This window comes from Salvia splendens, chromosome 17, assembly GCF_004379255.2.
Source record: "Salvia splendens isolate huo1 chromosome 17, SspV2, whole genome shotgun sequence".
NCBI classification, from domain to species: domain Eukaryota; kingdom Viridiplantae; phylum Streptophyta; class Magnoliopsida; order Lamiales; family Lamiaceae; genus Salvia; species Salvia splendens.
The window spans coordinates 1201570-1223205 of record NC_056048.1 but is presented as its reverse complement, the minus strand read 5'-3'; the positions used below and the strand labels follow the sequence as shown (position 1 = coordinate 1223205).

Below are 21636 nucleotides of genomic sequence, written 5' to 3'. Positions count from 1 at the left end.
CTGATAAATACGCTCTTTCTTCATCATTGAAGCACTTTTGCTGTTGCGTCTTCTATACTCTCTTTCTTGCGAAAATTCTCTCTCCGCTTTCAAGAATTTTTTCCAGACTATCTTCACCTTCAAAAGTAAGAAAAATGTCTTCTTCTTCTTCTTCGGAGTCGGGTAGCGTTAGGAAAGGGGGTAAGGGGTCTTCTAGCCAGAAAGAATCCGGGGAGAAGACCGTAGAGTATTTTCACAGTATCTTGAGTAAGGATACTGTGATATCCCTTTACGAAAAATACTCTTTTCCTGGGGGGAAGGCGGTGGTACCTGACGGTGATCACAGGGCTGACTCCCCGCCGGAGGGTTACGTCACCGTGTACGAGGCCTGCTTAGAATGCGGGCTTCGTTTCCCCCTCCCTTCTGCCTTTATAGATTTACTAGATTTTTTTCAGCTTCCTTTAGGCCAGGTGACTCCGAACTCTTGGAGGCACTTGTCGGCCTTCGCTGCCGAACTCCGTAGGTTAGGAAGGGATTTGTCTTTGAAGGCGATCCTTAAATTCTTTCAATTTAAGAGGAAGGGGTCTTGGTTTTACTTGATCCCTTTACAGCCTTTTAGGGCCTTTTGTAAAACGAAGTGGCCGAAGTGGCAAAATCGCTTCTTCTACTATGATAGGACCGCGGCTCCTAGTTTTCCCTGGAGAGGGCCGGAGTCCGTTATCCGTCACCCTCGGCCTGAACCGTTGGACGAGCTCGACGGCGAGCTCAACAAGATTCCCCTAGTTAGGAAACAATACACGGAGTCTGAGCTCGTCAAGGGCGACGTCGTGTTCGACATCTCGTCTTCGGACGAAGAGGCCGAGGGTGAGGATTTCTCTTTATCTTTATGCTCTACTGCTTTAACGAAGAAAATCTGACTTTGCTTTCTTGCTTTTTGGCAGTGTTCATGTTGAATAAGGCTATCAGAAAGTCCTCCGAGCTTGTGGAGCCGGAGAGAGAGAAGGCTACCAGCTCGGCGCCTGATGCCGAGAAGAATCCGAAGAGGCAAAAGACCTCTTCGGGTCCAAAGAAGCCGGAGTCGACTTCGGCAAATAGGAAGGGGAAGACCCAGAAGCCCCCGAGAGCGCCAGAGAAAGACATGGTCTTGGCGCCTCCTTCGGAGCATATCTGTGAGCCATTTCTATGGCCCACGGACTTCGCCGAGGTGAATTGTCTTCTTGATTCCTTGGCTTGGCTTCTGTCCTGTATTTTTGGTGCCCTCTGTTAACTTTTTTCCTTATCCATTTTCAGAGGAATGATATGCTCTCCAAGCTCGTCGCCGTCGAACTCTCCAAAGCGTCCAATGACTATGCCGAGATGCAGAGGAAGTTGGCGGCTGCTTGTCATCGGGCCGAACAGGCTGAGGCTAAATTTGAGAAGGCCAGAGCTGCTAGGATTTCGGCCCAGGATGAAGCTCAGTTTGCCAAAAACCAGCTCGTCATCCAGCGAGAGCAGGCGAAGCGGAGCGATGCTGCTGCCGTGGTTGCCCAAGGGGAGGCTCTCCGTGTTTACACGGAGAAACTCTTTTTGAGCAGCCAGTTCTCGGCCTTTGTCGGTAGCCTGGTAAGGCTAATTGCCGATAAGGGCGAGCAGGGGGCCGACGTCGTGCTGCCTCTGTACAGCCGAGAGATAGCAGCTCGGCTTCAGAATCTGCCGCTCCTTGAGGAGCTCGCTTCATCTTCGGTCCTGCTTTCTGCAGACCGAGTCCGGAGTTGTCGAGCTGATCGGGACGAGAACCTGGAGGCTATCTTTGCCTCCGTGGGACCCGTTTCACCCGCTTCGACTTACAACGGAGAGGGTGAGGCCGAGCCGCTGGAGCGGGAGGCCGAAGTCGATCAGGCCGGGCATCCGGAGAAGGAGGCCGATCAGGAGGCGGAGGCGAGGCCGGCAGGAGGCGAGGCCGAGGCTGAGGTAGCCCAGGAGAAGGAAGCTGTACCAGACCGAGGAGCCGGAGACGAAGCAGGCGGAGTATGATTTCGTCTCCCTTCTCTTAGTCTAGTTTCTTCCTTGTAAAATGGCCTTGAAGCCATAGTGTAAAAAATTTTCCTTGTGAATGAAAAATTCTCTACATTTGTCTTCGTATAGCTTTTCGTACTCGCCTTTATTCCTGTTGTATTTTACTATCTGCTCGGTATAGCTGCCGAACTAATAGCTGCTTTGTACTCAAGGAGATGGAGATACTTCACTGGAAACGGCTGTACTCTTCGGCTTTAGACGAAGCTGAGAGAAGAGCTATAGCCGATCAGACGAAGAATGACGAGCTTCTGGCTCGTTTAGTGAAGCTGGAGGCCGATATCAAGGACTTAGAGTCCGATAAGAAAGATCTGGAGGCCGAGCTGAATACGACCATTGCTGAGAGGACTGCGTACGAGGATTACATCCGTGTGCGCGGGGGATTGACCATATCAGATGTTCAGAGTCGAGTTGACGAACTGTGGGAGGAATATCTTGTACTCCGGAGGAACAATGCGCTGGAGAGCTCGGCTTGCCAACAAGTTGTGAAATCACTACGGCGTTGGGCTTCTCGGTACAACATTGTTCTTTCTCGGCGCCCCTCCATAGAAAGATTCCTTCGGCATATCGTGCCAACAGATGCTCGCACTCCAGATCAAACCTCTGGTTCCCTTGTTCAAAATCCTACTCCAAGTCAACAACGAACTCCGGAACAGCCGGAAACGTCTAGACGAGAACGGGCTCAGGAGCAACCGGAATCGTCAAGACAGGGACGGACTGAAATTCGCCGAGGAGTTGTGACTATGAGCGAGCAAGATCAGCAGATGCTTATTGCAGAGACTCTTCATCGCCGAGGTGTTAGGACTTCTCGGGCTCGGGGAAGAGGCGTTGGGTCGAGGATAGCATCTCGTCGACCTGCTTATTCTTCATCTGCTCGGAACAACCGAACTCGGCTTCCAGAGGATTTTGCAGATAGGTGGCTTAACTTCAGCAACCCTGGACGGTAGAATAGTCCTTTGTAATAGCGTAACGCCATTTTGTAGGGTAGCGGAGTTGTATGCCGAACAAGATTTGATAAATGAAATTTTGTTTTCGCTTCTAACACTGTATTTACAGCTTAGCGAAAAAATTTCATCGTACTTGTCCTCGGTCTTATGAAGTAGACTTCTTTGACCGGACTTGGTCCTTGGTCTGATGAAATAAACATCTTTGACCGGACTCGTCTTTGGTCTGATGAAATAAACACCTTTGACCGAACTCGTCTTTGGTCTGATGAAATAAACATCTTCGACCGGACTCGTCTTTGGTCTGATGAAATAAACTTCTTTGACCGGACTTGGTTTGTGTTCTAATTTTGCGATTTTTGTCGCCGGGATCGAACTTTCCCTTGTCCTAATTCGGCGAGTTTTATCGCGTGGATCGGACTTTCCCAGTTAACCGAAGTGGTCTTATGCAGTAAACCTCTTTGACTAGACATGGTCGTCCTCGGTCTTATGAGGTAAACTGCTTTGACCGAACTTGGTCGTCCTAATTCGGCGAGTTTTATCGCGTGGATTAGACTTTCCCTTGTTGCAGTTCGTTTCAGACGAAGTGCTTATTAAGCTGAATTGCGGTCTTGTATCCTCCTTGGAAGCTTGGACGCACAATCGTTGGCTTATTGCAGTTCGTTTCAGACGGACTGCTTGTTAAGCTGAATTGTGGTCTTATATCCTCCTTAGAAGCTTGGACTCACAATAGTCTTTAATAATCGATCTAAAAAGGGGATCAGTCTTTAAAGAACGATATACCTTGGTACCATTTGTAAGAGACGACAAGCACATAGAGACAAAACACATAGAGAAAAAAAGAAAAAGACGAAAGAAAAAAAAAAAAAAAAAAAAAAACTTTAAACTTTTATAAAACGACAAGTAAAAGATACAAGTAAAAAAAAACAAACAAATAAAAACATGTACCCCTATGACCGAACTAGACACAAGACAGACTGACCGGACTTTGTCTCTTACAAGTGGAACTTCTTGAGGTTGGAGACGTGCCATGTTCGGGGTACTTGTTCTCCTGACATGTGAGTCAATTTATAAGACCCTTTGCCGAGGACTTCTGACACCCGATATGGACCCTCCCATGTGGGCTCGAGTTTGCCCAGCTTTTCTGCTCGGCTTACTTCGTTGTTTCTCAAGACGAGATCTCCCACTTGAAATTGAAGCTTTTTCACCCTTTGGTTATAGTACCGGGCTACTTGCTCCTTATACTTGGCTGCTTTTATGCACGCCAATTCTCTTCTTTCTTCGGCGAGATCTAGTTCTGCTCTCAGTCCGTCGTCATTCATTTCTGAGGAGAAATTTAGAGTTCGGGGACTGGGTACGCCGATCTCCACCGGGATTACGGCTTCAGTGCCGTACACCAGACTATACGGAGTTTCACCGTTGGAGGTTTTGGGTGTAGTTCGGTAGGACCATAGGACTTGAGGGAGATTTTCTACCCATTGTCCTTTGGCTTGTTCTAACCGAGCTTTTAACCCTTTCACCAGAATCCGGTTCGTTACTTCCGCTTGTCCGTTTGCTTGGGGATGGGAGACCGAAGTGAACCGCTGTTGAATGTTTAGCTCTTGGCACCAATTCTTGAACGTCTTGTCGGTGAACTGAGTCCCATTATCCGAGATGAGGATGTGGGGTATGCCAAATCGGCACACTATGTTCTTCCAGACGAAGTCCAATGCCTTTGAGCTCGTTATCGTAGCTAATGGTTCAGCCTCCACCCACTTCGTGAAGTAGTCCACGGCAACGATAAGGAATTTCATTTGCCGAGGAGCTTGAGGAAGTGGTCCCACTATGTCTATGCCCCATTGCATGAAAGGCCAAGGGCTTTGCATAGTGTACAGATCGGTCTGCGGCATCCTTGGGACATTTGCATGAATTTGGCACTTCGTACACTTCTTGACGAGCTGCACTGCCTCTTGTACCATGGTTGGCCAATAATATCCCCATCTCAGAACTTTTTTAGCTAAAGCTCTGGCTCCGATGTGGCTACCGCACGATCCTTCATGAACTTCTCTGAGGATGTAGTCCGTCTCTTCTGGTCCTACGCACCGCAATAACGGCTGGAGGTAAGACTTTCTAAAGAGGACTCCTTCATGAAGTTCGTACCGAAGAGCTCGGCACGTGATCTTCCGAGCTTCTCTCTTATCCTCGGGCAATTGTCCTTGATCCAGATACTGCAAGATCGGCGTCATCCAGTTCGGCGAGCTGGATACTGAATGTACCTCGGCTTCATCAATGCTTCGATGCATTAATTCTTCCGCCTTTGAGCTCGGATCTGAGGCCAACTTACTTAAGATATCTGCTCGGCTATTTTCCGCTCTGGGAATACGGATTATCCGAAAATAGGAGAAACTTCGGCTGATGCTTTGCGCTTTGTCCAAATACTTCTTCATTCTCTCGTCACGGGCTTCACTTGTACCCAACATGTGATTTACTATGACTTGTGAATCACAATGGACTTTGAGAGATTTGACGAGCAGACTTTGCGCTAACTGGAGTCCGGCCAGGAGGGCTTCGTACTCGGCTTCATTATTAGTAGTGGGGAATAGGAACCGAAGTGAGTAGGTTACCTCGTGTCCGTCGGGAGCGACAAGTAGAATACCAGCTCCACTTCCCATCTTGTTTGAAGCTCCATCTACGAATCCGCTCCAACAGTCCGGCGGTTCTACTTCGGATTCCAAGGGCTGTGCTAGTTCGGCATTGGCAGAATTCTTCTGTTCGGCAATAACAGGACTTGCTTGATCGAACTTTGCTTCTGCAAGAAAATCTGCCAAGGCTTGTCCCTTGATGGCTTTCCGAGGTAGATATTCAATTGTGTGCTCTCCCAACTCTATAGCCCACTTGGCGATTCTGCCTGATGCTTCCGGTTTGGTCAACACTTGCCGAAGTGGCAGATCAGTTAAGACGCATACCTTGTGAGCATAGAAGTATGGCCGCAGTCTCCTTGCTGCATTTACTAATGCCAGAGCAATCTTTTCCAGTGGTTGATACCTTGTTTCTGGACCTCTTAATGCTCGGCTTGTAAAGTAGATGGGAAGCTGCTTTAGGCCTTCTTCTCGTACAAGCACCGCGCTGATGGTTTGATCCGATGCCGCTAAGTATAAGAATATTACTTCGGCTTCGGTTGGAGCAGAGAGCATAGGAAGCTCGGCTAGATAACTTTTGAGCTCGTCAAAGGCCTTTTTCTGCTCGGCTCCCCACTCGAACTTTGGTGCCTTTTTCAACACCGTGAAGAACGGCAGTTGCTTTTCGGCTGCTTGAGAAAGGAATCGATTCAGTGCGGCTATGCATCCGGTTAGCCTTTGCACGTCATGTATGGACTTCGGCATTGCCATGTTTTGAACGACTTGAACTTTTGAGGGGTTTGCCTTGAGTCCGTCCTTTGAAACCCAACAACCCAGAAACTTTCCCGAATCTACCAAAAAGGTACACTTTTGGGGATTAAGTTTGAGGTTGGCTTTCTTGAGCACGTTGAGAGTGGACTTGAGGTTGTGCTCGTACTCCGAAGTGCTTTTGCTTTTGACGACTATATCGTCAACATACACTTCGACCTCCTTTCCAATCAGGTGCCGAAAAAGCTTGTCTACCATCCTTTGATAAGTGGCTCCGGCATTCTTTAAACCGAATGGCATCTTTTTATAAGCGAAAATGCCGAAATCAGTAATGAAGGCCGTTTTTGAAGCGTCAATCTCATCCATTAAAACTTGATGGTATCCTTTGTACAGATCAAGAAAACAAAAAATTTCAAAGCCTATCAAAGCTTCTACTTTTTTATCTATGTTCGGAAGGGGATAGCAATCTTTGGGACAGTGCTTATTTAGATCGGTGAAATCTATGCACATCCGCCATCCTCCTTCCTTTTTCTTGATCATGACAGGATTGGCTACCCACGAAGGGTACTTCACTTCGAATAACACATCCGCCTTCAATAATTGACGGACTTCGTCATGGATGACTTGATTTCGTTCTGCCGCAAAGAGTCTTTGCTTCTGTTTTATCGGCCGGACTGAAGGATCAATATTTAACCGATGAGTGATTACCTCGGGGGGCACTCCGGTCATGTCCAACGGAGACCATGCAAAGACGTCTTTATACTCCTTGAGGAGCTGGATGGTTTTTTTCCCGAAGTAGGGGCGTTCCCGCGAAGCCGATCTTAACCGTTCGGGATGGATCGTCTTCGTACAGCTGAACTGTCATCGAGTTCGGCTCCGGTATGACTTCGGTCATCGCCTCTGACTCCGGCTGCTGTGATTGCTATGCTTGGTGGTGCCGATCTGACTGCTCGGCACTTCTAAGCGCAATTTGCAGACATTCCTTTGCTCTCTTTTGGTCACCTCGGATGACCGCTATCCCTCCTTTAGTGGGGATCTTGATGGTGAGGTGATAGGTGGAGCAAACGGCCCGAACTGTGTTGAGCCAGTCTCTTCCCAGGATGACGTTGTACGGGGACCGAGCTTTCACCACGAAAAACTCAATCATCGTACTGGAGCTAGTAGGCGCTTTCCCCACCGTGATCGGAAGGCTGATAATACCTTCAGGGCGGGTGTCCTCCTGGGTGAAGCTCTTCAGGGGAAGCGGAGCCGGACTGAGCCGAGCTGGGTCCACTTCTAGTTTGTCGAAGCACTCTTTAAAAAGAATGCTAACCGACGCTCCTGTATCCACAAACACCCTGTGGATCAGTTTGTTTGCCACTCCGGCTTGGATGACAATGGCGTCTTGGTGAGGAGAGATGGCCGGGACGGGATCAGCAGCCGAGAACGTAATCACTTCGTCCTGCTTCAGCCTTTTATGCGTTGGCTCCTCTCGATTGGAGCCTCTGCGTTCTGACTTTAGGGACGACTTGGTCTTCCCGGCAGGGAGCGCGTCAATAGTCTGGATTACTCCATCATATTGCGGCTCGTCATCGTCTTCGGGATCCGGCTGCCTTTTCGGATCCTGAGGGGCGCAGTTCGCACCACTCTGCTTTTTATTCTTCTTTGGCTGCTTACTTCGGTATTTTTTCAATGTCCCTGCCTTCACAAGAACATCGATACCTGCAGCCAAGTTTCTGCACTCCTCAGTATCGTGACCGTGGTCTTGATGGTAGGAGCAGTAGTTATCCTGTGGTCGGCGCGCGGCTGATTTCGTCATCCGCTTTGGCTTTTCGAATAGGTCAGAGTGCAGTTCGAAAATTTCCGCCCTCGGCTTGTTCAGCGGTACGAGCTGAGCGGGCGGCTTCTCGGGATTGAGACGAGGTCCCAATCTGTCTTGCACCGGAGCCCTTTGAATTCTTTCAAATGGAGTCCGGCGAGGATGCCCCTGATCGCTATGATCGGGCTTCCTTCTGTCTCCTCGGGACGATGAGCTGTCTAACGACCGTTTACGACGGTCTGCCTCATCGGCCCGGGAGTACTGGTCCGCAATGTCCCACATTTCCTGAGCTGTCTGCGGACCGCACTCAACGAGCTTCCTGTAGAGAGCTCCGGGCAGGATTCCATTTTGGAATGCCGAGATGACAAGCAGATCGTTGAGATCGTCTACTTGCAGGCATTCCTTGTGGAATCTTGTCATAAAGTCGCTAATTTTTTCGTCGCGACCTTGACGAATGGAAAGCAGCTGAGCCGAAGTGATTCGGGCTTCCGCTTTCTGAAAGAACCTCCTGTGGAAGGCATCCATTAGATCTCGGTAAGATCTGATGCTGCCCTGGGGGAGGCTATCGAACCACCTTCTCGCGTTCCCGATGAGCAGCTCGGGAAACAGCTTGCACATGTGGACCTCGTTGAGACCCTGGTTCGCCATGTTATATTGATAGCGCCCCAAGAAATCGTGAGGGTCCACGAGCCCGTCGTAAGTCATCGACGGAGTTCGGTAGTTCTGTGGTAGGGGAGTTCGGGTGATGTCGTCCGAGAACGGAGTCTTCAGTGCTCCGTACACGGCGAATCCGATATCTCGTCGGTATGGAGGAGATTGAGTTCTCCTGTGATTCCGGTACCGAGGAGGAGCTGGAATATGTCGGGGTTGAGGACTCTTTCTCCTGGGAGATGCGACACTACTGCGGTAGTGACTTTCTTGTGCGGAGGGAGAAGGAGAATCCGTCGTTTTCGTCTCCGGCTGCTTTTGGCTTTTTCGCAGGAAGGTTAAGAATTCCTCCTGCTTTTCAGCCAAAAACTGCTTAACAGCCTCATTCAAATCGGGCTGCTGGGAAGACTCAGTGGGACGATTTTTGGAGCGGCTTGTTCCTTCGCCATGAGAACTGGTGGTGGATTTATCCCTAGGCTGTTTTCCCGACCTATGGGATGGATTGGCTTCCTCCTGGTTCTCACGGGCTGGAATACGGGTATTCTGCGATCTGGTATGCATTTTTTGGGTGGAAAAAATGGATCAAAAATTCGCTTTATCACAAATTTTGTTCTCTGCTTCCCACAGACGGCGCCAGTGATGGATCAGCGAATTATTGATGTTAGTAAATGCTGGTAGAGAATTATGACACAATGAATTTACGTGGTTCGATTTACTGAGGTAAATCTACGTCCACGGGGAGGAATGAGGGCAGGTTTGTATTGCTTGATCTGCGAAAATACAGCTTACAATACAGACTTGCTATATGCTATTTTATCTCTAGAGAGCTTAACCCTTTTCTATCAGATCTAAGTTCTATTTATACATTGAACTAGGATCGTGGTTTGCAGCCCCACTAACAAGATCGTGGGTGAGCAATAACTGCTCAATAACTGCTTCATACCACTAAATAGATCGTGGGTATAGTGGAGGTCGTGGAGGCCTTTCGTGAGTCCACCAACTCCTAGTTCGGTCGAATGCTGAGACCGAACTGCTGGACTTTACCGATCAGCTCTTGCCGATCTGAGAGGAGAGCTTGACTGGTCGGCTTTTACCAAGCTGTAGGCTGAGTCCGAACTCTTTGGTCGTGCCGAACTCTTTGGTCGTGCCGAACTCTTTGGTGCCGAACAGATACTCTTTCTTGGGCTCTGGGCTGATGGGCCGTCACTGTTATTGGGCTTGCCATTAGGGTTTAGTTCGTACCCCATCAACAACTAAATAGAAAAATGCACTACTATTTGTGCTAAAATCAATTACTCCGAAGCTAGTATAAATTTTGGATCCTAGAATTTCGTTCAAATACAGACAATAAATAGTATATGCTTTAAGATATACTAATTCTCGAAACAAGAATTGATTATTAATTCCATCTATCTCAACCTATCTTGATTAATTATTCCTTCTTAAGTATCTTATTACTAGTAAAAATGTGACATGAATATACAACCTTTCAAACAATGAGGTTGTAAAGAATCTGATTCCAAGTATCCGGAACTCCAGGCAAGCACCAATGGCTGCAGTCCATCAAAGGAAGCCCGTAAATCGAGGGATGCCCGTCTTTCCTCATCAACGAAAGGACCGTCACGCCCAATAGCGTGACGGGCTTCCTCATCGCCCCAAGCACCTTCTTTAGCACCCCTAGAGCCGGTGGCAAACCCCCAGGATACGTGGGCCCCACCACGGGCTCTTTTTGTCCTATGCACGATTTCGCACGTGGCTCGTTCCATTCGATCCCACTGCTCGTCACAATATGCATATAATTCATTAAATAAATTAACAACAAAGGAAGGGGTGAAACTTACTTGTAATGCGATGGGGAAATCCCTTGAAAGAAAACTTTGGACGTGGTGGGGTCCACGTTGTCGTCGACCCAACCGGCCCACGTGTGGAGCGCTTTCTCGAAGGCGAGGACGCGATCCATGTCTTTGAAGAGCTGCCCCCCTAATTCGATGAAGTCCCACCTACACAATTGTTGCATCCAAACCACAATTTTGGTCATGCATCATATATAGATGGAATTAGCTAGCCTGCCATATTAGCTGTTGTCGCCTTCAGTTGTTTACCACTAAATTTTTCTGATCCTGCTTCAGTAAAACTCACTATTTTATCTGTCAAAACAACTCATTTTTGCTGTGTAGATCAATTAATCATTTTAATTATAGACGCCATCGTACAATACAATTTCTTCATCAACTTATCATTTTTCAACCACAATATTACAATTAACGTTTATTAAAATCAGCATACACCTCGTTAGATCTATTTTTAAAAAGGGAGTATTTTTATTTAATCATGCCCGCGTGCTTTCCATAATTTCAATTCCAATAAAAATCATCCCATTAACTAATAATTTAGTAACACATTTAAAATCATAATATTTTAACAATTACTTATCATTTATTAAAGTCAAGTCACTATATTTCCAAATAAAATGTAAATGAATCATAATAATAATATAAATATAAATAAATTTGATTATTAGATTAGACTATTATAATCATTATTTTTTATAAAATTAACAAAAACATTACTCCATTGTTAAAAAAATGGTGGGGAGAAAGAGGCACCTTGATAAGTTGCAGGAGTTTGGTCGCCAGTTGTACCTAAGGTACAAGTCGTCGGAGCGGCCATTTTTGCGGCAGTTGAACTCTTTTTGGATGAACGGACACGATGCGTAGTTGTAGAGAGTGTACGGTGCGGACGATTCAGACAACCATTCCCCTTCAAACAAATCACATGATTTATTTTCCTCTGCATTTGCTTTGGATTGCCACAATGCTACGCTAATCGCAGTTGCAAGGATTAACATACCTTTTAATCTCATCTCCCTCTCTCTCTTAAAACAGCAACGTGTGTTAGAGAGAGAAAGAGAGGAAATAGGATAACAAATAGATCTCTCTCTCTCTGAGGATATATGTCTGTGTGCTTTCTCAATATATAATGAAATGTTTTTGACTTTTTGTGTCGGAAACACATTTATAATGCCGTGGTAATATTTTTCTATAAAAGTAAAAAACGTATTTTAGTCTCGCTTTTACTATTTTTGTCCGTTAATAGGAGTCCCATTTTCTATTTATACTATAAATATAACGTGGGAATCCTAACCAAAGGAGTAATTTATATACACAAATGCTTGTTTAGAATTTCGAGTTTACTGACTCGTTCCTGTTTGAAATATTTCATTCCGCTTTCAGATCGAAGAGTAAAACTAAGTCAACTGAACTGGTCCACGTTAGATGTTTTTACAGTCGAAGTAAAATACTCTCCCCGTCCTATAAAAATAAAGACATGTGGGACAACGCGAGTTTTAATGTATAATTAGTAAAGTATGATTGAGAGAAAAAAGTTATTGGAATATGTTCGTGGAGAATGAATCTCTATTTTTATAGGACCGATGGAGTATTAGAATCCGATTTGCTTATTATAATCTTACTTGTATATTCGATTTAATGACAATAATGTCACCGTATCATATGATGCACTCTATTATTTGAACGATATAACATATAACTGATAAAATAATTTAATTCAATATAACCTTCTGTCTAAATAAGTTCGTGATAGAAATCACAATAAAAAAACTAGATGGTTTATAGTATACTCCACAATGATTCACAATAATACTATTAATTAGTTCAAAATGTATCTACATTGTTTTATGTTACTAAAAAATGGAGTATTTGAAATCTGCACATAATATAAAAGTTTTATTACATTTAAATTTAATACTACATTATATCTTTAGTATTGTCAACTCTTTAGCTATATATGTGGCATACAAAATATACAAAATGTAATTAATAACTCTTTAATTAAAATATAAAATAATGTAAAATTACTAATCCTATTCAATTTGTTTGATTAGCGGTTAAAACGAATAGCAAAAAGGGTAGTGATAAACGTAGTACATAAATTGTACGTGCATTACTAAATTTTTTTGAGATTTTACATTGAAAATTAATTTATTGTAAATTTTAATTAACCACATTAACAAATCCAAATTAGTATAAAAATCGATTTGTTTTTTGTTTTGAGTATATCTATAACCACTTTACAACTCCAAAATCGTTTTATTTTGAGTGTATATATATATTGAGTGGAGTGTAATTGCATTTTCCAAACCATCGCATAAGATTCCTTCGTCCTCGACCAAAGTCATTCAAATTTCTCATCTTTAATCCTTCAACAAAGGTTCGATTACGCTATATTATAATTTGATAACTCAATTGGTTTTCAATTTTAAATAAGAATATTTTGTGAGCTGCAAGCAGTTGTGGTTCATAGATTTTAGATTTTAGAAAAGCATTATTTAACTTTACGATCCTTATGTTAGAACAAGGATTAGAGTTAATCATTTTAGTACTGTACATGTTATGTTGCATATACATGGATCGTAGTTTTGTGGATATTTGCTGAATTTTATGTTTCTTTTATTTTCAAATACTACTCCATATTGAAAAGCTGTATTTATTGAGGGGAGGGGTGTGTGTGCTTTGGTTCATCATCTGTTTCTGTATATAGCTAGTGTAAATCTTCCATCCTTTTGCAACGAGTCTAGCTTTATACTATCTTTCTATTTCACCATTGGAATTCTTCTTAATTCTACGCTCCTACTCAACTTCAATAGCCTTGTGTTTACATGTTCATGTACATCGTGCGTGTGCATTGTGTGCATAGGGTGCTATGCGCACGTGTCTAGTATGTGTATGTCGTGCGTATAGTGGTGCGTGTTATGTATGTGTGCATTGTGTATTGCTGTGTTTGATGTAAAGAGGTGAAGGGACTGATTATTACTAATTAGAAGTAGTATAATGGATTATTTGTTGATACGGTCAAGATCTTACAATCGGAAATATTGGGGACTCGAGAGCTGTACTAGGGCTGAGAGACGAGGAAAATGCATTCGTTCCAGTGATGAACGTGGATCATGACGAGCTTGTAGTCTTAGAACCAGCCAGGGTACATTTTTTTCATACTCATTCCATTGTCCACTGCATTTTGACATAAACCTTTATAGTACATTTTTCGCAGGTTTGGGACGAGCTCTGCAACGGGGATGTGCAAGCTGTCGTGTCCAGATCCCCTACACGCTTGTGTGCAGCTCGAGCAGTAGTGAATGCAGCACATACTGGATGGAGGCATAAGTATAAGGTTGATGATGATGAATGTGCAGTGGTCTGCCTCTTCCTCGACTCGCCTCAAGAGTCCGACATGGGGGAAATGAGGACGAAGACAGGACTTCATATTTGTTCTCGTCCGTTGCAGTTTGTCGAGCGAGTGTGGCTATAAAGATATAGCTCGCCCGTCATATCTTCGCTAGCAAACTATCATTTTTGAGACAGGGGTTGTGAATCTTTAAATTAATTAATAGTAGTATTACTTAGTCTTTAATTATTCGGCTTGTCACATGTTCTCATCAAAATCATTACCTTTGTTCATTTCATTGAGGATCTAATCTAGCTTGCCTTTGGACTTTGGAGCTTAAATTCAGTAACTAAATGTCTACTTCTTGTAAGTTGTAAGAAAGGTTTTTTGTTCTACTAAGATTTGAAGAGGCGTTTCTTTTCTTTTAAGCTAACAGATTTAAGAAAATGAGATTTTGTTATATAAGTGAAACGAATAAAAGTAAGAGAGAATATAGTGTAGAGGAAAAAATAAGAGAGAATGCCGAAAAAAGAAATGACGCATTTAACTTGGACGAATGTGAATCAGTTAACAAGGGACGGATGTAGTATAAAAATGCGTTCGGGCCTTAACCGCGGAAGAAGAGAAGGTTAACACTCGACCAACTACGTGAAATAGTTACCAACAGATCTAAATACATAGTTTCATTTTTCACAAAAAGTTTCCTCTGTAACTCTCTACTCAGAAAGTGGATAGAGATCAGCAGCAGAATTTGAAGAACCACTCCTCGGCGCATCCATGGAAACACCCTCCCCATCCAATGTACCCATCTCCACTTCACCGGGTCTCGTCTTATCAACTGAGATGCGTGTCTCGGAAGCCAACTTAGGAATGTCATCTTTCCCCTCGAGCATGGTCACTACAGCTGATATACTCGGCCTTTCTGCAGCTACAACATTCGTGCAAATGAGCGCCACATTGATAGCTCTCGCCATCTCTTCCTTGTTGAAGGTTGACTCTAATCTTGGGTCGACTAGCTCCAATAAATTCCCTTTCGCTTTCAAGGAAATAGCCTGAGTGAAGAAAAAATGAAAGAAAATTAAAATAATGTTGAAGTTAAGAAATCCAACTTTTTTCATTTTTATATGTATGATGGATATAATTAAGTTAAAGTACTAAATTTGCAATTCCCTTCTACGAAAAAAATGTTACCCAATCGAGAAGATAAAAGTTATCCTCCTTGGGCTTGATGCTTATGTTGCTCCTTCCACTGACAATTTCCAAAACGACAACTCCGAAGCTGTACACATCTGCTTTATCCGTCAAATATCCGCGCATTGCATACTCGGGCGCCATGTATCCACTGACAATTAAATATTTAAGTATACAACAAATAAGTTTTGGTTTTTGTATTGAATATTTGAAACAGGGACAACGAGTATTGATAGATTGATTGACTACTTACAAAGTTCCAGCAATGCGCGTGCTTATGTGAGTGTCTTCTTCTTCATGCAGCTTCGCGAGCCCAAAATCAGATATTTTAGGGACTAATTTCTTATCAAGAAGCACGTTAGTAGCCTTGATATCGCGATGGACAATTTTCAGCCTTGATTCTTCGTGGAGGTAAGCCAAGCCCCTTGCTATCCCGACGCAGATCTTTTGCCTCATTGGCCAATCCAAATGCAATTGGTGTTCTAGACCTGTTATGAAACATGAATGTAACAAAAAAATTTTAAAAAAAACATGGGAAAGCTGTTTCACAGCTAGTTTAAGGATGACTTAAAATAGAAGTTTAAACGTTAAAGTCGCATACCAAATAATGCACGAGCAAGGTTATTGTTTTCCATGTACTCGTACACAAGCATCAACTGATTGCCTTCCATGCAGCATCCATACAACTTAACAAGATTAGGATGTTGTAAAGCGGAAATCATGCCTATTTCATTTACGAATTCGCGGTTCCCTTGCTTTGATTTCGATGAAAGCTGCTTCACAGCAATGATTGTACCGTCCGATAGAACACCCTTTAGAAAATAGAGAACAGTAAACAAAGATAAGAAATGAAGAGTAACAATATATTTGTAGTTTATGTTACCTTGAATACGGGACCAAAACCACCTTCGCCTATCTTATTAGCAGGAGCGAAGTTGTTTGTGGCAACTTTGAGTTGCCTTAGGGTAAATGATCCACCCTTCAAATCTGATAAGAGAATCAAATAAGTCAAGGGAACATGAGACAATTTGCAAATCAGAGGAATGAGACAAATATGATTATGTGAATTATGTTAGTAGAGTAATTACCATTGTGCATCGAATCTTTACGTGTAAGACAACCCTTCCACCAAAGAACACCCAGAACCAAAATAACTGCGAATATAGCTACCATCACTATACCAGCAATAGCACCTCCAGAGATACTGCTTCCACCTCCTCCCGAAGCCTTAGCTGCCGGACTTGGCGCGACGCTCTTAGCACCTCCCGAAGCATCTGGCGCTGCACTTGGTGCGACGCTTATAGCACCTCCAGAAGTACTGCTTCCGCCTTCTCCCGAAGCATCTGGCGCCAGACTTGGCGTGACGCTCATAGCACCTCCAGAAGTACTGCTTCCGCCTTCTCCCGAAGCATCTGGCGCCAGACTTGTCGTGACGGTCATAGCACCTCCAGAAGTACTGCTTCCACCTTCTCCCGAAGCATCTGGCGCCGGACTTGGTGCGACGCTCATAGCACCTCCAAAAATACTGCTTCTATCTTCTCCGGGAGCATCAGCCTCCGGACTTGGCGCAGCGCTGAGCGCCGGGCTTGGTGACACATAGAATAAGCTCCTAAAGTTATGCTCTCGCAGTTTCCTGAGTTTCTTGCCGGTATTAGGTGCTTCTGCAATCACTTGTTTTTCTTCAATCTCCTTTTCTTCGATCTCTGCATGCATTGCTGAGATCAAATTAGGGCATTCGCTATTATAAAGCAGACAACAACAAACCTAGCCGGCATATATATTTGAAAATTAACAATGTTATACTTGAAAAACAGCTGATGAGCACTTCAGAGTTCCGACACTCTGCTGGTAAACTTCCATATGTAAGGTTGTTGTATGACAAGTCACTGCATCCAAAATCCAAATTGAAAATTTTCAAACAAATTTGTTTTCATGGGTTCGATACTTCATAGTATGATGAGTAACCAATGTCCAGTTTTAAGAGACACGCAGAATAGTGGGGATGGGAGTCTTACATGCCTTTCCTGTCTTTCAGCATCCAATCCGGCAGCGGCCCAGTCAGGGAATTCCCGGTTAAATAGCTGCAACATTAGTATCTTGAATGAGCAAATACACCAGTAATGGTTGTAGATCGAAACTCTTACATGTACTCCGTTTTTGATAGATTAATAAAGCTCTCAGGTAATGGCCCTTTTAATTTGTTGAAACTTAGATCTCTGCACGATGCAAAACAACAAATCCGTTAAAGAGCGCTCAAATAATTTATTCTATTACATGCTGATGCTACTGAAACTGATTTGAGATCTCAGGTACTAAGAACTCAAAAGCTTTATTGACCTTAGAATCATTAAGGTGATTCTATACATACGCATGATAAGACCTTATTCAAAGGATATGCATAGTTTTCAGATTAGAATAGGCCAGACAACAAAAATTGGGCCGAAAGAAAAGTTGTGCTTACAAGAGTTTAAGTGTCGTCATATTCCCAATATACTCTGGCAATGTTCCGACTATGTTGCAACTTCTCAATATTCTGCAGAGCAACATCCACTGAGTCATATAAAAGGAATGAAATACAATACTATGAAATTGCAGTGACAAGCATCACACTAACAGTGTCTTTAGCTTTTTCAATGGACTAAGAGATGGTAGACTTGAATCGTTCCCATTCAAGTCGCTGATTCTCCTGCACGTTTGGAATCACATGAATACATGTAAATCATATGAATTCTTCTCAGTGTCAAAGAGCCAGATAACATATCGTAATCCATACTTACAGGTCAGTCATTTTGGTTAAGGAAGCAATACCAGAAGGGATCGGCCCAGCTAGACCGCTAGCCTGAATCACTCTGTAATCAAAAGACGCGGTATATCAAGAGATAATCAGTAAAGAGATGGCTTTGGGGAATACCAAAAACATCAATGTAAATGTTGATCAACCCTTACAATTTTTCCATATTTGTCAAGTTCTGGATAAAATTTGGTATGCTTCCGATGAAGTTGTTATCACTAACACGACTGCATCGGAAAGGCGTTTAGGTATGTCAGGATTGAAGAACTGGTATCAAAAGGTTTTCATGAGATCACTTTAATAAAAAAAATGAGAAGAAACTTACAAATCTGTCAAAGTGGTTAGTTTTGCTAGACTTGGAGGCAATTCTCCGGTTAGATTGTTGGAGGTAAATAGTCTTCACGATGGTATTATAGAAAACGAGTAGAAAAACAACAGCTTGAAATCAGTAAATTTATGACAAACCATCTAAATACAAAGGGAGTACAATTTGCAGAGGCCTTACAGTCTTCGTATTTGAGGAAGATCCCCAAACTCGGGAGGTATAGTTCCGGACAACTGATTGTACTCCAAATCCCTAAAATTTTTGAAGAGGCGAAAGAACGTCAGAAAACACACTATTTATCAAATACTATAAATCATAAAATCGGCAGAGGACGAAATGCTACAGCTGTTGAAGCGAAGTGATGTTTGCGAGCTCTTCTGGTATCGAGCCAGTAATACGGTTTCCATTCAGAGAACTGCATATATAACAAACATAGCATATCACTTTAGCATTATCCAAACATCCATACACATTAAATACATGCTTAATTTTGCCTTTTCTATAACTTTGGTAACTCTTCATGCATTCATCAACCCTCCTAAAAAATTGAGAGAGAGAGAGAGTACATGTTTACAAACTTCAAGGAACCCCATTGTGGAGGGATGGTGCCGTAGAGGAAGTTCCGGCTGAGCTCACTGATTAAAAAACAGCAGAATTTATACTCGAATTTGAGATTGCGTCAAAAAATGTGGAGTAATTAATTGATACTTACATCTGTTGAAGGAATTGGAGCCTCACGAACTCAACTGGTAGCGATCCATTAAGATTTTGGGCATTCAGAACTCTGCTCTTTGTTTGTCAAAAGATAATTAATCTCAACTTCTAATGTTTTTTCATTTTTCTTGTAAACTTTAAATTAAAAAACATTATTTTGTGCTTCTTATTTTTCCCATACAATAAATTGGGGTAAATCAAAATTGAGGTGGGAATATAAACATATGTTGTTTCTTTTTTTTTTCCTTTAAAAAAACGTATACATATATAAAATACAGTAAAAAACTATTACATCGGTCCCATAACAATAATCTTCTTTTTCAATTTTGGGATGTTCCACAAAAAATAGTACACTTCCAATTTTGGAAGTTTTTATTTCTTATGAGATGAGTCCCAATCTCTACTCATAATACTCCAGTCACTTTTTCTTTCCACTTCTCTCTTACTTTACCATTTTACTATTAAAACACGTGTCGTCCCCAATGTCCCTATTGTTATGGGATGAAGGGAGTGTTAAACTAGAAACGCTCAAGTTGTTCCTATCGAAGTTGCCCTAAGCAATCTCTAGCTTTGTCGATCAACCGCGATTCGAATACTCTGAATGGATTCAAAGAGAAGGTTGCAATTATGACATTGTTAGACATATTTGGTCCTTGTTGATAAACAATGGTGTGTGAAGATTAAGTATGTCTATCGTGAAGCAAACCGAGTGGCTGATTTTATGGCCAACTGGAGTTGTTAATCTACTCTAGCTAGATAAGGAAAGTGAGACTATTTCACGATTTGTTGCTGCTTAAGCATATGTGATCCTAGAGCGTTGGCTCTCTTCTTGTAACAAAAAAAATGATAATGGATCTGGGTAGGGATGTCAATCGGGCCGGCCCGTCGGGTTTCGGGCCAACCATACTCGGGTTGCGGGTCAATCGGGTTGTGATTTCTTTCGGGTTATAAAAGCTCGGGTTTCGGGCTAGTCCAACGGGTTAATCGGATTGCTACCGATAATATTAACATGCGACCAATCCAATAAATAATTATTAAAATTACCAATATTCATACAATGTAAAACATTTAATTATGATATATTTGAGATATATGCTTAAACTTAATCATAAACATGATCAAATACTAATATTTGAGATATTTCGTAGAATTTTAATGCATGTTTTAGAAATTTAAATATTTTTTTTGTGAATTTGAAGTTTTTAATTTATTTATCAATTATTATATTAATAAAAATTCAATATATAATTTATATATTTAATATAAAATTGAAAATAAATTTTTAAGTTAAAATTAATCAATGAAATGTCGAATTAGGACTAAAAAAAATAGAATAATAGAAATTTTATCGGGTTTTCGGGTCTGACTCTAATGGGTTGCGGGTTAATCGGGTGCGGGCTAATCGAGTTTTGATTTTATCGGGCTAGAAATTTCCAACCCTAACCCTATAAATTTGGTGGGCTAATCGGGTCAGCCCACAGGTTACGAGCTACATTGACATCCCTAGATCTGGGGTACGGTTGGGGATTCGGTGATGGAGGATCCGTAAATATAGGATGTTGATTGATTATAATGGTGAATCGGTGACGAGATGGTATCACAAGATTCACAATAGCAGTATTAGAGTTAAAGTGACGATGATGTTTCAATAACTCTCGGCCTAGAATATTTGTGTCCTTTTTTGCAAGAAAGTTGATTTCATATCACAGCGTAGGTCATATACCTAATTTGACCAAAATTTATAATTTTATCGGTAACTTTTCTATTAATAATAAAAAAACAAAAACTCACATGCTAGTGACGTGGCAAGTAGTGCTATTGCCGAATCCACAGTCGCAAGTCACTGCATTTTCGAAGCCTTGAACCGGGTTCCGGGTCGCCCAGCCCGACAACCCGCTGCATGGATCCACGTCGAAATCCCAATCCCCTTTTCCCAACCTCCCTGCTATTACCCTCAGAGATTCCACTGCCAAAACCAAATCCTAATTTTTTCAGAACAATATAATTGAGTTTTTTAACAAAATTAGTGATTCAACAATGAAAAAATGTTGATTAGTTAGAGCATAAATCTTGTATATATATGCGTATGTGTGTGAAAATAAATAGACTTACACTCTTGAGCTGGCAAACGAGCTGCTACAGAAGCAAACCCAACAAACCAAATCAATGCTAACAACATCACTAATCATCAATATGTATTATGGCTTTAAAAAAATGTTCAAGAAACGATGTGAACAATATATATGCATTCAAAAATGTAATTTTAATAGTAATAAATAAATAATGCGACCAAGACTTTAAGGTTGGGGTGGGGCATACTACCATTAATTAATATTAAAACAATGACATTGACAGTAATGGAGAGAAAGCTATATATGTTAATGCTTTGGAATGTTTCAAAATCTAATAGTTACAACTTCTAGTGAAGTAACAAAATTGAGTATTGGGTATTTGATTGTGTGAGTGAGATTAAATTTAAAATATAAAGGTATGTACTAATAGAAACATCACAATTTTATTGGAATGAGAGAGTATATACATAATTGTTTTCTTCAATTTTAAAATTAATTTTTGAATCTTTTTCTTTAATTCAAAATTCAGTTAATGTGTCATATTCATAACAGTTAAAAGGGTCAATTTTTTTG

At 42.2% G+C, this 21636-nt stretch overlaps 2 protein-coding genes across 3 annotated transcripts; both read right to left on the bottom strand.

Moving 5' to 3' along the window:
* Positions 1–10271: 10271 nt before the first annotated feature.
* On the bottom strand, positions 10272–11678 carry LOC121774590 (protein trichome birefringence-like 41). 2 transcript variants are annotated; one of them, XM_042171437.1, is made up of 4 exons: positions 11637–11678; positions 11393–11546; positions 10628–10786; positions 10272–10561 (listed from the first exon to the last, which is right to left on the bottom strand). In XM_042171437.1, exons 1-4 carry the CDS (start codon positions 11647–11649, stop codon positions 10276–10278), a joined length of 612 nt encoding a protein of 203 aa, XP_042027371.1. In that variant the 5' UTR covers positions 11650–11678; the 3' UTR covers positions 10272–10275. The 2 variants fall into 2 exon arrangements, with proteins under 2 accessions (XP_042027371.1, XP_042027370.1); XM_042171436.1 differs by having other exon boundaries at positions 11393–11662.
* Positions 11679–14480: 2802 nt separating this feature from the next.
* Positions 14481–21240, bottom strand: LOC121775187 (probable leucine-rich repeat receptor-like serine/threonine-protein kinase At3g14840). The gene is made up of 20 exons (XM_042172218.1): positions 21104–21240; positions 20783–20957; positions 18990–19061; positions 18844–18912; positions 18621–18692; positions 18458–18529; positions 18278–18349; positions 18108–18179; positions 17939–18010; positions 17776–17847; positions 17623–17694; positions 17306–17377; positions 17177–17242; positions 16965–17047; positions 16250–16876; positions 16045–16148; positions 15763–15973; positions 15415–15649; positions 15162–15312; positions 14481–15022 (listed from the first exon to the last, which is right to left on the bottom strand). The coding sequence occupies exons 1-20, from the start codon at positions 21168–21170 to the stop codon at positions 14687–14689; spliced, it is 2772 nt and encodes a 923-aa protein (XP_042028152.1). The 5' UTR covers positions 21171–21240; the 3' UTR covers positions 14481–14686.
* Positions 21241–21636: the final 396 nt, after the last annotated feature.

Coding starts and splice junctions, on each gene's coding strand:
- LOC121774590 (XM_042171436.1), bottom strand. CDS start 11,649: ATGAGATTAAAAGGTATGTTAATCCTTGCAACTGCGATTAGCGTAGCA. Junction 10,787..11,392: donor AACTCCTGCAACTTATCAAG/GTGCCTCTTTCT, acceptor ACAATTGTGTAG/GTGGGACTTCATCGAATTAG. Junction 10,562..10,627: donor ATTTCCCCATCGCATTACAA/GTAAGTTTCACC, acceptor TGTGACGAGCAG/TGGGATCGAATGGAACGAGC.
- LOC121775187 (XM_042172218.1), bottom strand. CDS start 21,170: ATGTTGTTAGCATTGATTTGGTTTGTTGGGTTTGCTTCTGTAGCAGCT. Junction 18,913..18,989: donor CTCCAATTCCTTCAACAGAT/GTAAGTATCAAT, acceptor TTTTTTAATCAG/TGAGCTCAGCCGGAACTTCC. Junction 17,695..17,775: donor TTGAAAAAGCTAAAGACACT/GTTAGTGTGATG, acceptor GTTGCTCTGCAG/AATATTGAGAAGTTGCAACA.